Raw genomic sequence first — 12,589 nt, forward strand, 5'->3', positions numbered from 1 at the left:
AGAAATCAGTCAGGTTCTTAAAAGAAGGATTTTATTTTTAAAAAAGATAAAAATCACCTTTGTAAAATCAGGATGGAAAATAACTTTACAGGGTAACAAAAGATTCAAAAACACAACAGAACTTCCTCTAGGCTTAGTTTCAAAGTTACAAAAAACAGGAATAAACCTCCCTCCAGCAAAGTAAAAATTCACAAGCAGAACAAAAGATAATCGAACACGCCTTGCCTGGCTTTTACGTACAATTTTTGTAATATGAGAGACTTTTAGGATGGTTTATAGGAGAAGGAGTTTTCTGACCTGATGCTTCTCTGCTTCCCAAGAGAACACACAAAACAAAGCCTTCTCCACCCCCAAGATTGGAAAGTATCTTCTTTCCCCATTGGTCCTTTTGGTCAGGTGCCAACCAGGTTATTTGAGCTTCTTAACCCCTTACAGGTAAGGAGGAATTCTAAGCTACCCTAGCTGTATGGTGATGACAGACCTACACTAGCTCTGGATATTGTCCCTTTTCCCCCTGAAGAGCCCACCCCTCCAAGGGAGTGGCAGAGCAATTTGGGCAGGGGGAAACTTAGGTGGAGTAGTGGCTTGGAAGTATACATCCTGAACCTCTGGCTTTACTGCAAGGGAGACAGTCAACTAGTTTGTAAAGAGCATGACCTCTGCTTGAACTGGCCTCTCTCTAGGCAACCTGTTACATTTGTAGTGGGATGTTTGCATGTCCAGCAAAGAAGTTGGAAACAGAGTAAAAATTCCAGACAAGTTACATTTATAGATCTTTAAAGAATTTTGTAAATCCTTTAGGTGATGAGCACTGTCTTAATTTTATAGCATTAAGATGCTCATTTTAGAAGACCTGGTGAATTGACTGCCAAACTCTATAAAAGGCAAACATATCCTAGAGAATCTCCCTCTGGAATGCACAGGATTTGAGGAAGAAAATAATTCCTCTAGCCAAATGAAAGGGGCTCCCAGTGACAAAAATTTGTATATGGCAATGGGAAAGTTATCATCAAAAAGTATTCCTGTATACACTAGTTTTCCCCCCACCTAATCCTTAGAGGACTACACAGCCTCATTTACTATTGTACAGCAAGAGGCCATGTTCAAGTCTACCCTACCCTAGTAAAGAACTCTCCACACCTGTTTATTTTTAGAAACACCAAAACATTCTCTAGGGTTGGAATTCCTGAAACTGGGGATTTGACTGCGTAATAGAACAGATAGGGAGAGGGTTTGTAATATTTTCTCCTAAAAAAAAAAAAAAAAAAGTACGTGTCTTTTGAAGTCTTATTTTGGAAGAGGGATGGCTTCAAGGCTTTAAACAGGACATAGTCAGATTAGAAACGGGAAAATAATGGGGAAAACTAACCACTTCATGTATGATGAGGAAGACTACCTTTTCCTCCCCTTCTGAAAAGGTTCTCTTTGAATTAAGAACTGCTGCTATGCTAAGTAAAGGTCAGGATTGAAATCACCTCCTCACTAAAGAAAAAATTTGAGTGTTTCAGAGGAAGCTGAGTGACAAGGCTCAGTTGGCTGAAAGAATTAGCCCTCAAGGTCAAGGCAATGGTCTAGTTCTACAGAACCAAGTTATGGGGGTTTTTAACTGTAAGCTGGAGCAGTGGGAATATGGACTACTTGCAACTGGCAGTGGTGAACTTCCAGAAGGTGATTGATGGCCACGTGCTTTGCTATGCTGAGGGAAGCTCTCATGTAGGAGGTCTGCTGCTCCAGGGTGAGCTCTGCTCAGGTTTTTAGGAAAGTGGCATTTTCCTCCTTAAGTTCTGCTGCCACTACTGGTCATCCCAAGCCTGTAGCACTATCCTGTCCCATCGGTCCATGCCTGTTGGTCAAGCCCAGAAAAAGCAGCAGTCCACTGAATGAAGCATTCCATGTAAAGGTCTAGGAGAAGTGTCTGCTCAATGTGAGCCTCATCCCTTGGTGCCTTACTGCCTGGTTGTGAGGTCATTGCACAACTGTACACAGACCTGTAGTGGCCTGTTTATAGTCATCACCATGATTGCAGAGCTCACCAGTGCTTCATGCTGCCTCACAGAGCTTTAAAGAAGGCATTGGCTTGCAAAGCCCAATGTATGATGGGGTGAAAGGAGAGGAATCATGGCAAATACATAGTTTGACCCAAGCCTCAGAATTCTAGTGCCTTTCCGTAGGTATCCCCATGACGATCAGGGTACAGATACCCCCAGGGATATGACTCCAAAGAATAAATAACTGAATCAACTGGTTGTATATAATGTTATTATGTATAAAAATATGTTGAGTAAGGTCTTTTATGGAAGCTTGTAATGTTCTGAGCTTGATGGTCATCACAAGATATGTATAGACATAGTGGTTATGAATTTATGTATATAGAGAACTGGGTTCTTAAAGCTTTACCTCCATCTCACAGCAGGGGAGTGGTCAGCCAAGCAAGAAAGGGCTGCTTCCTGACCCAATGAGACTAGCCCCAAACACTTAGCATTGTTCAACCCAGAAAAAGACAAATGATGGGCCGCAAAGTTAATGGGAGAACACAGACACCCCGGCTAGAATTTCCCCACCCACATAACCATGGTCACCATGCCAGGAGGAAAAAAAGGAAAAAAGTCTTTTTGAAAAGGAGGCTTGAAACTGAGCTCTTGATCCAGAACTGGAGGAACAGTCTTGAAGGTTGGGAGGAGATAGTGGCTGCCTGTCAATGCTGGATCCCCTGTATGGAGGTGGTCATGCTGGGAAATTGTTCAATGGCAGTAGGTAACTTGTGTTAGAAAAGGAAATTTATATAATATAGAAGTGCAAAGCTTGAAGTTGTGTCTTTATGTTTATTTTCTCTGTAACTGGTGTTTGCTTTCCCTTATTATTTCATCTTTGAATCAGTGATTTTTCTATTAAATAAACTTCTTTATTTTTACCCCAAGGCAGTCTCTGGTGTACAAACTGTGTGGAGTGTGTGTGCCCAAATAAGCTGGTGTTGGGGGTCAGGTTTCATACCTTTGGAGTGATGAACCAGAGGGGGAAGTCTGAGTGTCTGGTAGACAAGAACTCAGGGTGGACGGATTTGGGAACTCTTAGGTTTGGAAGGGCCATCAGGTGACAAGGGCCATCAGGTGACACCAGCCTGCAAGTGACAACGAGGCTGGTACAGGCCAGGTTGAGACCTTTATGCTTGGGGGTGGGCTACTGGTGCCAGGGTTCTGAGCCATAGCAGCACAGCATTATGGCACCCGAAGTTCCAAGATGGGCACTGACAGAGCACCTTACTGGCCTGAGCGATCCTCAAAATGTCACAGTCCCATAATGCAAACACTCCCAGAAAGCACTGAGCACAGAAGCAGAGCAATGCACCATGGGATGCCTGACCAGAATGCTGAATGCTTGTTTCAAAACACTGCTGTGCTCTATGGTAGAACTGATATAAGGCAAAACCTACCTTAATCACGAGGTAATAATGTCATGCGTCTGAACCGCTCATGCAACACTTGTTGCAGATCACTTAACACAGATACACAAAACCGGAAGCAAGTTTCAAATGCAGACATGCCCTTATTTACAGTGACATGAATCGGGAGTAGCTCTACAGAAGTCAGTGGAGTTCCACCACAGCAGCACTGGTGCATGAGGAGAATCAGGCCCTTGGATTTTAGTAAGGCTGTAGCACAGTTCAGTACCCAACCACTCTTCAGTAGAGAACTGTTTTAGCCATTACAGGAGTCTAACTTGTAATCAGATCTCCCAGCACAGTAATTATTTCCATGTAGATGGCACTTAAGTGGACAAGCTTTGCAGCAGGTGATTTTGCAGATTAACAGTTTACACTTCTGCATTTACTTCTGTAGTGATTCAGGCAATGCTAAGTCAATTGAAAAACAATACACTCTGCTGGCTGCTTTTTCTCAATTTATTTCATGCCTCATCTGGCAGTGTTTATAGATTCCTGTGCTAACATTTTCAATGCTTAAATGACCCCAAAATTGGATTTGTTTGGAGGAAGGATTATCTTGCGGCTAAAAGCACAGACTGTCAGGCCTCCTGTGTGCACCTGGGCAAGTCATAGCCTTTTTGTGTCTCACATTCCACAATTGAGAAATAGGGCTGATTCCCACCTCCTTTGCGCAGGTGTTGTAAGACAAAACATTCATTAGTACTTCTAGAGCATGGTGAGATTTCTGGATGGAAGGCTCTGCAGAGGAGTAAAGCAGCAGTAGTAAAACCACTGTATCTTTATCTAAAGACCTTCCACCATCACCTTGCAAAACAATTCAAAATGATGAAGTTCAGTACCTGTCCTAGGGCCAATCCAACAGTTTAGTTGTAGAGATCTACATTTGACCATCTATCACCACTCCAGTTAGCAGTATCTGGGAGCACAGTGGGGCAACACAAATCAGTTCTGAAATGGGGAAAGGCCTTCACTGCTTAGCAGAAATTGCACTGTGTGCAAAGGACGAGGGCTCTAGTACTGGTGGATTATGATGGGAATCCCATCCAAAAAATCAGGCCTTGTTGGTGAGGGATGTGGAGAGCTTTGGTCCCACAAGCAAATCACATACCCCTTTGTAAAACAATTGGAAGTTTTGCAGCAGTTCACAACATCAAATGCAGACATACGTCCTCAGTTAGTGAGGCAGCAGCTACAAAGATTAGTTTCCTTAAAAATGTATGAGAATTAACACTACATTACACACCAATGTGCATTGCAAGTGCTTTTAGGATAATACTGTAGTAGAAACCACTTACTTTTGTGCATTATTGGGGGGGGTGGGGGAAATAAAGTCCAGACATTAAAGAATAACTTATATAGTAAGAAAAAGGTCATCAATTTAATCCATCATTTACTTTAAGCAGGCAAGCAATTTGTAAACATTCAAAAGCGGCAGCATCCAAGTTACAAACAATTTAAAAGAAAAAGAATTGAGATTAAGGGTTTTTTCTTTCAAAAAAATTGGAAATGATCATTTAAAATGCTACAAACACTGAACACTCAGTTACATCACCTATCATCCTGCTAATAGTTCTTTCTTATAAAGATTCCAGTATTTCTAAAATTCATGATCTTGTAATAACTTGTACATTAGCATTTGCTGCTTGGAAGTCAGTTGCTTGAGGATTACACCTGTTTTTAAATTCCATTAGCAAAGGTGATGCTTGTGTCTTGATTCAATACTTCTTTAACTTCTGAAGGCAAAGTGTCAAAGAGGTGATCTTCCACAACAAGCCCGCTTTTCCTGAGAAGCCGACATTGTCCTAGCATAGCTGGTAGCCGATCTAAGCAGTTTCCCTTCAGTTCCAGGTGAGTTAGCTGCACGAGCTGACCAATTTTATCTGGGATCGAGGTAATACAGTTTTGCCCCAGACTCAAAGTCCTTAATTTCACACATTTAAACAACTGTTTTGGCAAAATATCCACTTTGTTTCCTGTGATATGCAAATGCTGCAGATTTTGAAGCAATCCAATTTCCATTGGAATTGCTGCAATTGAGTTGTAGCTTACATCTAAGCATCTGAGTTTCTGTAAACTGAACACTGCGACTGGCAAGGATTCGAGTTTGTTATTGGAGAGATAAAGTGACTCCAAGTTCTTTACATGGGTAATGGAGGAAGGAATGTTGACTATTTTATTGTGCCACAACTTTAAGCAAGTAAGTCTTTTTAAGTGCTGGAAGCTGATGACTTCTTCAATTGTGCGTATGCTATTTGATTTTAAATCCAGATCCTGTAAATTAGACAGACTGAAAATGGCATGTGGAATTCTCTCCAGTTCACAGTTCTGTAGTTCTAACTCAGCTACATTCATCATTTTCTTAAGGCTATTCAGTACCACAAGCTTGGTGCCATCATTGTGAATTACTAGTTTTGTTAGATGCGGTGCCACATCTGTGATATTGGTGGGGACTTTGGTCAAATTGCTCTTCACATGGAGAATTTTAAGGTGTCTTAACTCTCTGAGAGATTCAAGCCCTATCATCTTATTGTTTTCAGAATTCAAGTTGCCTATCAAGTATAACTCACGGAGATTTTTGAGCAAATACACCCAAGCAGGAATTTCTGCAACATCTGTGAATTTCACGTGAAGGCATCTCAAGTTGTCACGGAGGAAGCTGAAAGCAGTCTGCTCAACCTTTGCAGGGCAGTGACAGAGATGAAGCTCTTGAAGGTTGGTCATCTGGGAGATTTTAGCTGGGATTTTTGCTTCAGGAATCAGCTCAAGTTTCAGCACATCCAGGTCTGTCAGATCAAACACTGCATCAGGGACCCCTGATAGCATGAAGAGATGCAGCTCTTGCTTATCCTGTGCATTGCGGGAGACATGCTGCCGAAGTTTTTCAAATGTCCACTCGTGGTTTAAACTAATTTCACGCAGCTTGTTTTCACTTACCTCTGACAAGAAGACACCAAATCTCTTGGAGTACAACTGGTCATACTGATCTACCATGTGCAAAAGAAATGCAAAATCGTTTTTGACATCAGGAATATCACTGAAGCTGCTCTCTTCTCTGACCTTCTCAAAGGAATATTCTTTTAAGGGTATTCTAAACAACCAGAAGAGTGTGTACAGACAGACAAAACCATACACACAAATGAGAGAAATGTAGCTGATAAGCAGCTTTTTCAACATGTAAGCCATATTGTGTGTACACTCAAATTCCTTATAGCCAGTCAAATGCTCCACTTTTGGCTTGCAGTTGTGCTCAAAACTAATCTCGTTTACAAAGTTAGCTGTGTAGCAAAGAATAAATATGAACTTGACTGTCTTGATGACTGTCTGGACAACATAGAGTTTATAAATCAAGTCACTGTCCTCCACATGGGCTCGGAATTTTCGAACTTTTTCAAACAGGGCTTTGGCTTGTTCTCCATCTTTTTTATCTAAAATAGTCATGCTGGGAACCTCAATAACTGGCTTTTCAGCTGAAAACTTGAAGCCAGTCTTGGTTATCATGGGCGTACTAGCACTTGGGCTTCCTTCATCACTGCTAGTGGAAACGTGCTTTGGCAGGGATTGGGCACCCGTTAGTCTCTGTTTGTTCTCCTCAGAGTCCTCACATGCTGTTTCAGATAATGCTTTTGTAGTCCAAGGGGATTCAAAACACTTTCCTAATATAGACACAAAATGTTCAATTTTTGAGCATGTTTTGGGATATTTAAACCAAAAATTGCTACTGACCATTAAAATAATAGTATGTATGAGAGCAAGATAGGGAAAATACTTTGAATACCAAGGAAGAGCCAAATGATAGCACATCTGGTTAATAAATATATATTGCTGATAATCCAAATTGGTTTTTCGGCCTGAAGAATCCTGTTTCTCATTCTTCGGCTCCTGATTTGATACAGTAGATTGCAACTGAGAATAGGTCGTTCTGCTTAGTGGTATGTCTGGTGTTATGGTAGGTGCACTTTCAAAGGAAACTGTTCTCATTGCCATTCCTTTATCTTGATCAGTGGTTGTTTCAAATCCTGGTGTAACATCAGCATTCCCTGATATGCTGGGTTGTGCTTTTGAATTTACAGCAGACTGCAATACTGGCAAGCAGACCACCTGATCTTTGGTCAGCTGCATGGTTCCAGCAAAGATGGCAACCATTAGCATAACAACAGCAAGATAATCCATAAATACATCCCACCATGGTTTCAGGATGCGATAAGTTGGCTGAATGTCATTAAGTGATGCAACTTCTGCAAGGGTAAACATTCCTGAAACAAAACAAAACATACGTTACTATCATTTGTTGTTGACAGACTGGTATAATTTTTTTTCTGTTGAACAGCATAACATCACAAGATATGTAGAATCTGAAAAAGTTTTCCACTGCTCTTTGTATTTTGTTGAATTGTACGCTATTGTCCACCACCCCATAAAATGGAAGCAAGCCAGGCAGGATCCTTTCAAGGGTGTACGGTGTCTCTAGAATAATAAAAACAACAACAAAATCTCTCTCTTTACTTACTGTCAAATTATACTTAGAGAGAGCCACCACTTAATATTACAAGAGTGAAAGGTTTGCACTGTATGATATAACTATCTGGACTGTTAAGAGCTGTCGTTGATATATTTTAAAAACGTGACTAGCAAATAGAATATACCTTGTGAAAATCAGTTTCTGTAAAAGTGATTGGACTGTGTACTTTGAATATGCACTATATTAGTGTTAATTAAAAATATTTTAAATAATAAAAAATAGAAAACATTTTGCAAAACACTCTGCACTCTCTTATAACAATATGACAAAACCTCTCATTTCCAATTCATTCAAATAAGCTAAAAAAAAAAATCAATAAATTTCATTCCTTTGCTATCCGATCCTTTTCCTTAGGTATCACCACTCATGTCTTAGCAATGTTAATGTTTCAACTATTATATAAAAATACTACACTAAAAGAGCTGCTTTCAATATTTTTATTTATTTTATAGCAAGATATTCAAACTATTTAAAATAGTCTGGAAAATGGATATTTCTCAGTTAATGAAAATTAAAAAAAAGACAATCTGGAAATCAGTTTAGATAGCAAACTAGTTGCAAGACTTATTTTTCCAATTAAATTTTATCCATTGCTACCTGGAACTGTAAATCTGATTTGGATTCCCACCCAGTCCTTGTTGTAGCATAGTTTACTGCCCATCAAATAGGCTGTTTCCTTTTATTATTATGCAGTCTGGAGGGTTGAACTTATCTGTGCAAAGAATAAACTTCCCTTGCAACCAGGATGTGGTTTAACTGTTTTATTCATGACTAAAATTTGTAATTTCTACTGTAATTGTGTAGTGCATGTGTCACATGCATCACATAGACCCACACAAGCGGCGGGGAGGGGGGGGAGAGGAGAGGAAGGGAAATCTGTATCACATAGTCAGTTTAACATAGTAGGAGTAGCTAATGGTGAGAATGGCCAGTCAGGATACTAGGAGAATCCAAAGCAGACAGGCCTAGGATGGACCAGCTGGGTTAATTATTTTAACAGTGTGGCAGTTCAGATCTATGCACAAGTACACCTCAGTTTGCTGTTTGTTACTTAGGGGGTACAGTCACAGGTGTACATGCACAGCATGTGATCACTTGGTTATTTCTAATCCATATTTCTTCATACTTGTCAAGTAAGCTTGGACGGAGTTTATAGCAGGACTGTATTTTAAGACACTGAATATCTGCAAGCCAAATAGTGTAATTAATAGTTGCCTCTTGCTCACATCAGTGTGCAGAACTCAAACTGGCCACATTCCATTTGGCCAACTTCTTACAAAAAGAGTTCACCTTTAGGCTGAGAATGAGCAGGTGACATTTCAGCCAAAGCCAAATTTTAGTCAGAAAGTTATAGGCACCTGAAAATAGGGGCCCAGAATGGAAGAGTCAGAGGCATCATGCTGCTACAACTACCTACACTGTAGCCAGAACACGAAAGCCAGGGCCCACATCATCACCTCCTGTGGGGAAACTCTCAGGAAGCAGCTTTGTGGGAGGCAGTCTTCCATGAGGATCTGTACGAGGGGATGAGGACAGCATGTTCCTTTCTCCTTCCCTCTTTCTGTCAAAACAAGGTGTGGGGGCCACCCACAAACCTGGTGGATCTAGTCATCTGCTTAGCGACCCAGTACCTCCAGACTGATGCTGGCCTTCACTGACACCATCCACTCAACGTGGCTTCCTGGAGCCATTTTACCAAGGATTCCTGCACCCATGAATGCTTTGGGGGAATCCCAAAGCAAACAGCCTCCACAGTAAAGAGAATACATCCCCAGGCTGGAAAGGCCCACTACTGCTCCAACTGAAGTCAATGACAAAACTCCTACTGACTTCAATGGGACCAGAACCAGGCACTGTATGTTAGTCATTTGTAATTTATATAGATAGATAAACATATAATGATCCTCCCCATCCCTCACGGCTGAGGTCACAGGTGGCACAATGGCCATCCCACCCAGCACGGGAAAGGAAAAGAATATTAATAATGTTTTTTCCTGTACAGATCTTTCAAAGGGGCTTTGAAATGAGGCTTCTGATGGTCTCAGATACTTTCTGCAAGGTCTGGTCTACACTAGAATTTTTATAAAATTTCTCCACCATGAACGGTAGCAGTGGTGAGACAGCTAGCAAAGACGGGCCACCAACAGCTACTGGTGCTTTGCCCATTGTCAGCTAGACCTACACTGAGCATGGTCAGCCGATGCAGAAGGCAGAGAACTAGCTGCCAGTCTATTCTACCATTCCCACCATTGTACTACTGCTACTGGGGGTAGTACAATAGCAGCATTTTTCTCAAAACCTTCCTTTTGTAGACACAGGCTAACTATGCTGAAAATGGTTTCATTCAGTCTATACTAGCAGAAGCCATTTTCAGATTAGGGGAACCTATTCCTAAAACCACTGCCACCAAGGGCTTAATTTCACAGTGTAGAAAGGATGCCACGAGAACATTTGTATAACACGGAAAACTGGCCACCATCAGCAAGTTAAGAGTCATCCAGGGAGCTGGGGGAGAAATGAGTAAAATAGAGACAGAGCACAAGAGTTCAAGTTGTTGTTTTTTTTTTAAATAATTATAGACTTTGTCCTATGCACAAAATTATTTCAAAAATTTCAGTAAACTTGATAGTTGCTGTAATCCTCTTACTGTAGGCTGCAGCCAGTGTGATGTAACAAGAGCTTTACACAAGAACAGCATTCAGCTCTCTGAACAGCTCTCTTTTCTTTCAAGTTACTGAAACCCACAGAAGAACTGCTAAAAGTGGCAATACTTCAACAACAAAACTTCAAAAACAGACTCCAAGGAGAGACTGCTGAATTGGAATTAATTTGCAAACTGGATACAATTAACTTAGGCTTGAATAGAGACTGGGAGTGGATGGGTCATTACACAAAGTAAAACTATTTCCCCATGTTTATCCCATCCCCCACTGTTCCTCAGACGTTCTTGTCAACTGCTGGAAATGGCCCACCTTGATTATCACTACAAAAGGTCCTCCTCCCCCGGCTCTCGTGCTGGTAATAGCTCACCTTAAGTGACGACTCTGGTTACAGTGTGTATGGTAACACCCATTGTTTCATGTTCTCTATGTACATAAATCTCCCCACTGTATTTTCCACTGAATGCATCCGATGAAGTGAGCTGTAGCTCACGGAATCTTATGCTCAAATAAATTTGTTGGTCTCTAAGGTGCCACAAGTACTCCTTTTCTTTTTGCGAATACACACTAACACGGCTGCTAATCTGAAAGAAGAGCTGCTGTTTCAACAGAGATTAGCAGTTATGAAACATGGAAAATGATGTTATTTTACAATCTAAAATTCAGAATGTCATAAAAAGAGAGGCAGACAGTTTCTACCTAGTATTGTTGCGTCTAGGAACTGAAAACCAGCTCTCCTTTCCCCACCTCTAAAATATACACCTGAAAGGCGCCCTGAGTTAAAAACAAAAACAAAATAAAAAACCCACACAGTTCATAAGTCACATTCTGACAAGCCGCAAGTGAAGTTGATATATTCCACAACAAGTCTTCACTCTCCTCTTTCAGTTTCACTGAACTAAAACCATAAAAGTTGAACTCATACTTCAATGCTAATTTTTTACATTCCATCTATTGCAGATTTGGAGGATTTGAGACTTAAATTGAAGTCAGGACAGTAAGTTTGCCAAATACAACCCACTGTTTTTATGATTATTTTACTAAAAAGGCCAGCTTTAAGTACTTGTACAGTTTTAACATGTTTTTGTTCTATAGTTTGTAAATACCCTTTCATAAGCTGGAAAGCAATTTCTTTCACAACCATTTTTCATCTTCATTTTGGGGATAGGGATTAGGTTTGATGTTAATCTAAAATAGGAATATCAGACTCACTCTGCATTGGGGGACAAACTATAGTATAAATTTGGATCTGAGGCCTGGAGTTAGAAAACCAGGGGCATAAACAACACTTTGGCTATAGTAGGCTTCCTGTTGAAGTCAATGGGTGTTCTGTGCAAAGATCCAGGGCAGCCTATTCTGTAGGTTGGCATCTTAGAACATTGGAGAACACATACCATTTCATTGGAAAGCCAAGAACCAGATTTCTTGTGGTTAAATAAACCATCTACTTCTTGCCCTTGTGGTTCATCAGACACTGAATGGTAAACAGGCCTCCAGTCTCCCAGTCGAAGCACTGCTTTTTTGACACCATAGTCCAGGACTGAACTAGAAAGTCCTGGTTCCCGAAGATGTTTTTCAGTGATTTTCAATCCCTAGCACAGAGTTTAGAGGGCAGACACTTACTTTAAGCATGTGTCGTTAAGTTCAGTTTTGATGTAAAACTAGTCATTTCAATTACTGCTATTACAACATGACAGCTTAATGCTACATACATAACTGGAATATACAAGAAAGCTATCTACAGGAAATCTTTGTATTTTGATGAATAACCTCCTCTCCTTACCTAAACCTTCCAACAAAATACTCATTAACTTGGCCAATCTAAATAGTCAAGATGATAGAATTTTATCTTAGCCCTGGCCTACACTATGAGTTTAGGTCGAATTAGCAGCATTAGATCGATTTAACCCTGCACCCGTCCACACAATGAAGCCATTTACTTCGACTTAAAGGGCTCTTAAAATCGAT

The 12,589-nt window shown here is 40.6% G+C and overlaps 1 protein-coding gene across 4 annotated transcripts in view; it reads right to left on the bottom strand.

Moving 5' to 3' along the window:
• Positions 1-4,814: 4,814 nt before the first annotated feature.
• Positions 4,815-12,589, bottom strand: part of LRRC8D (leucine rich repeat containing 8 VRAC subunit D) — an 82,144-nt gene continuing 74,369 nt past the window's right edge. For all 4 annotated transcript variants that reach the window (XM_073357115.2, XM_073357114.2, XM_073357113.2 and 1 more), the window contains one exon: positions 4,815-7,695. In XM_073357115.2, coding sequence (XP_073213216.1) covers positions 5,120-7,693 — 2,574 coding nt within the window. In that variant the 5' untranslated portion in view covers positions 7,694-7,695 and the 3' untranslated portion in view covers positions 4,815-5,119. The remainder of the gene's footprint in view (positions 7,696-12,589) is intronic.

This window comes from Lepidochelys kempii, chromosome 8, assembly GCF_965140285.1.
Source record: "Lepidochelys kempii isolate rLepKem1 chromosome 8, rLepKem1.hap1, whole genome shotgun sequence".
In the NCBI taxonomy this organism is placed as follows: domain Eukaryota; kingdom Metazoa; phylum Chordata; order Testudines; family Cheloniidae; genus Lepidochelys; species Lepidochelys kempii.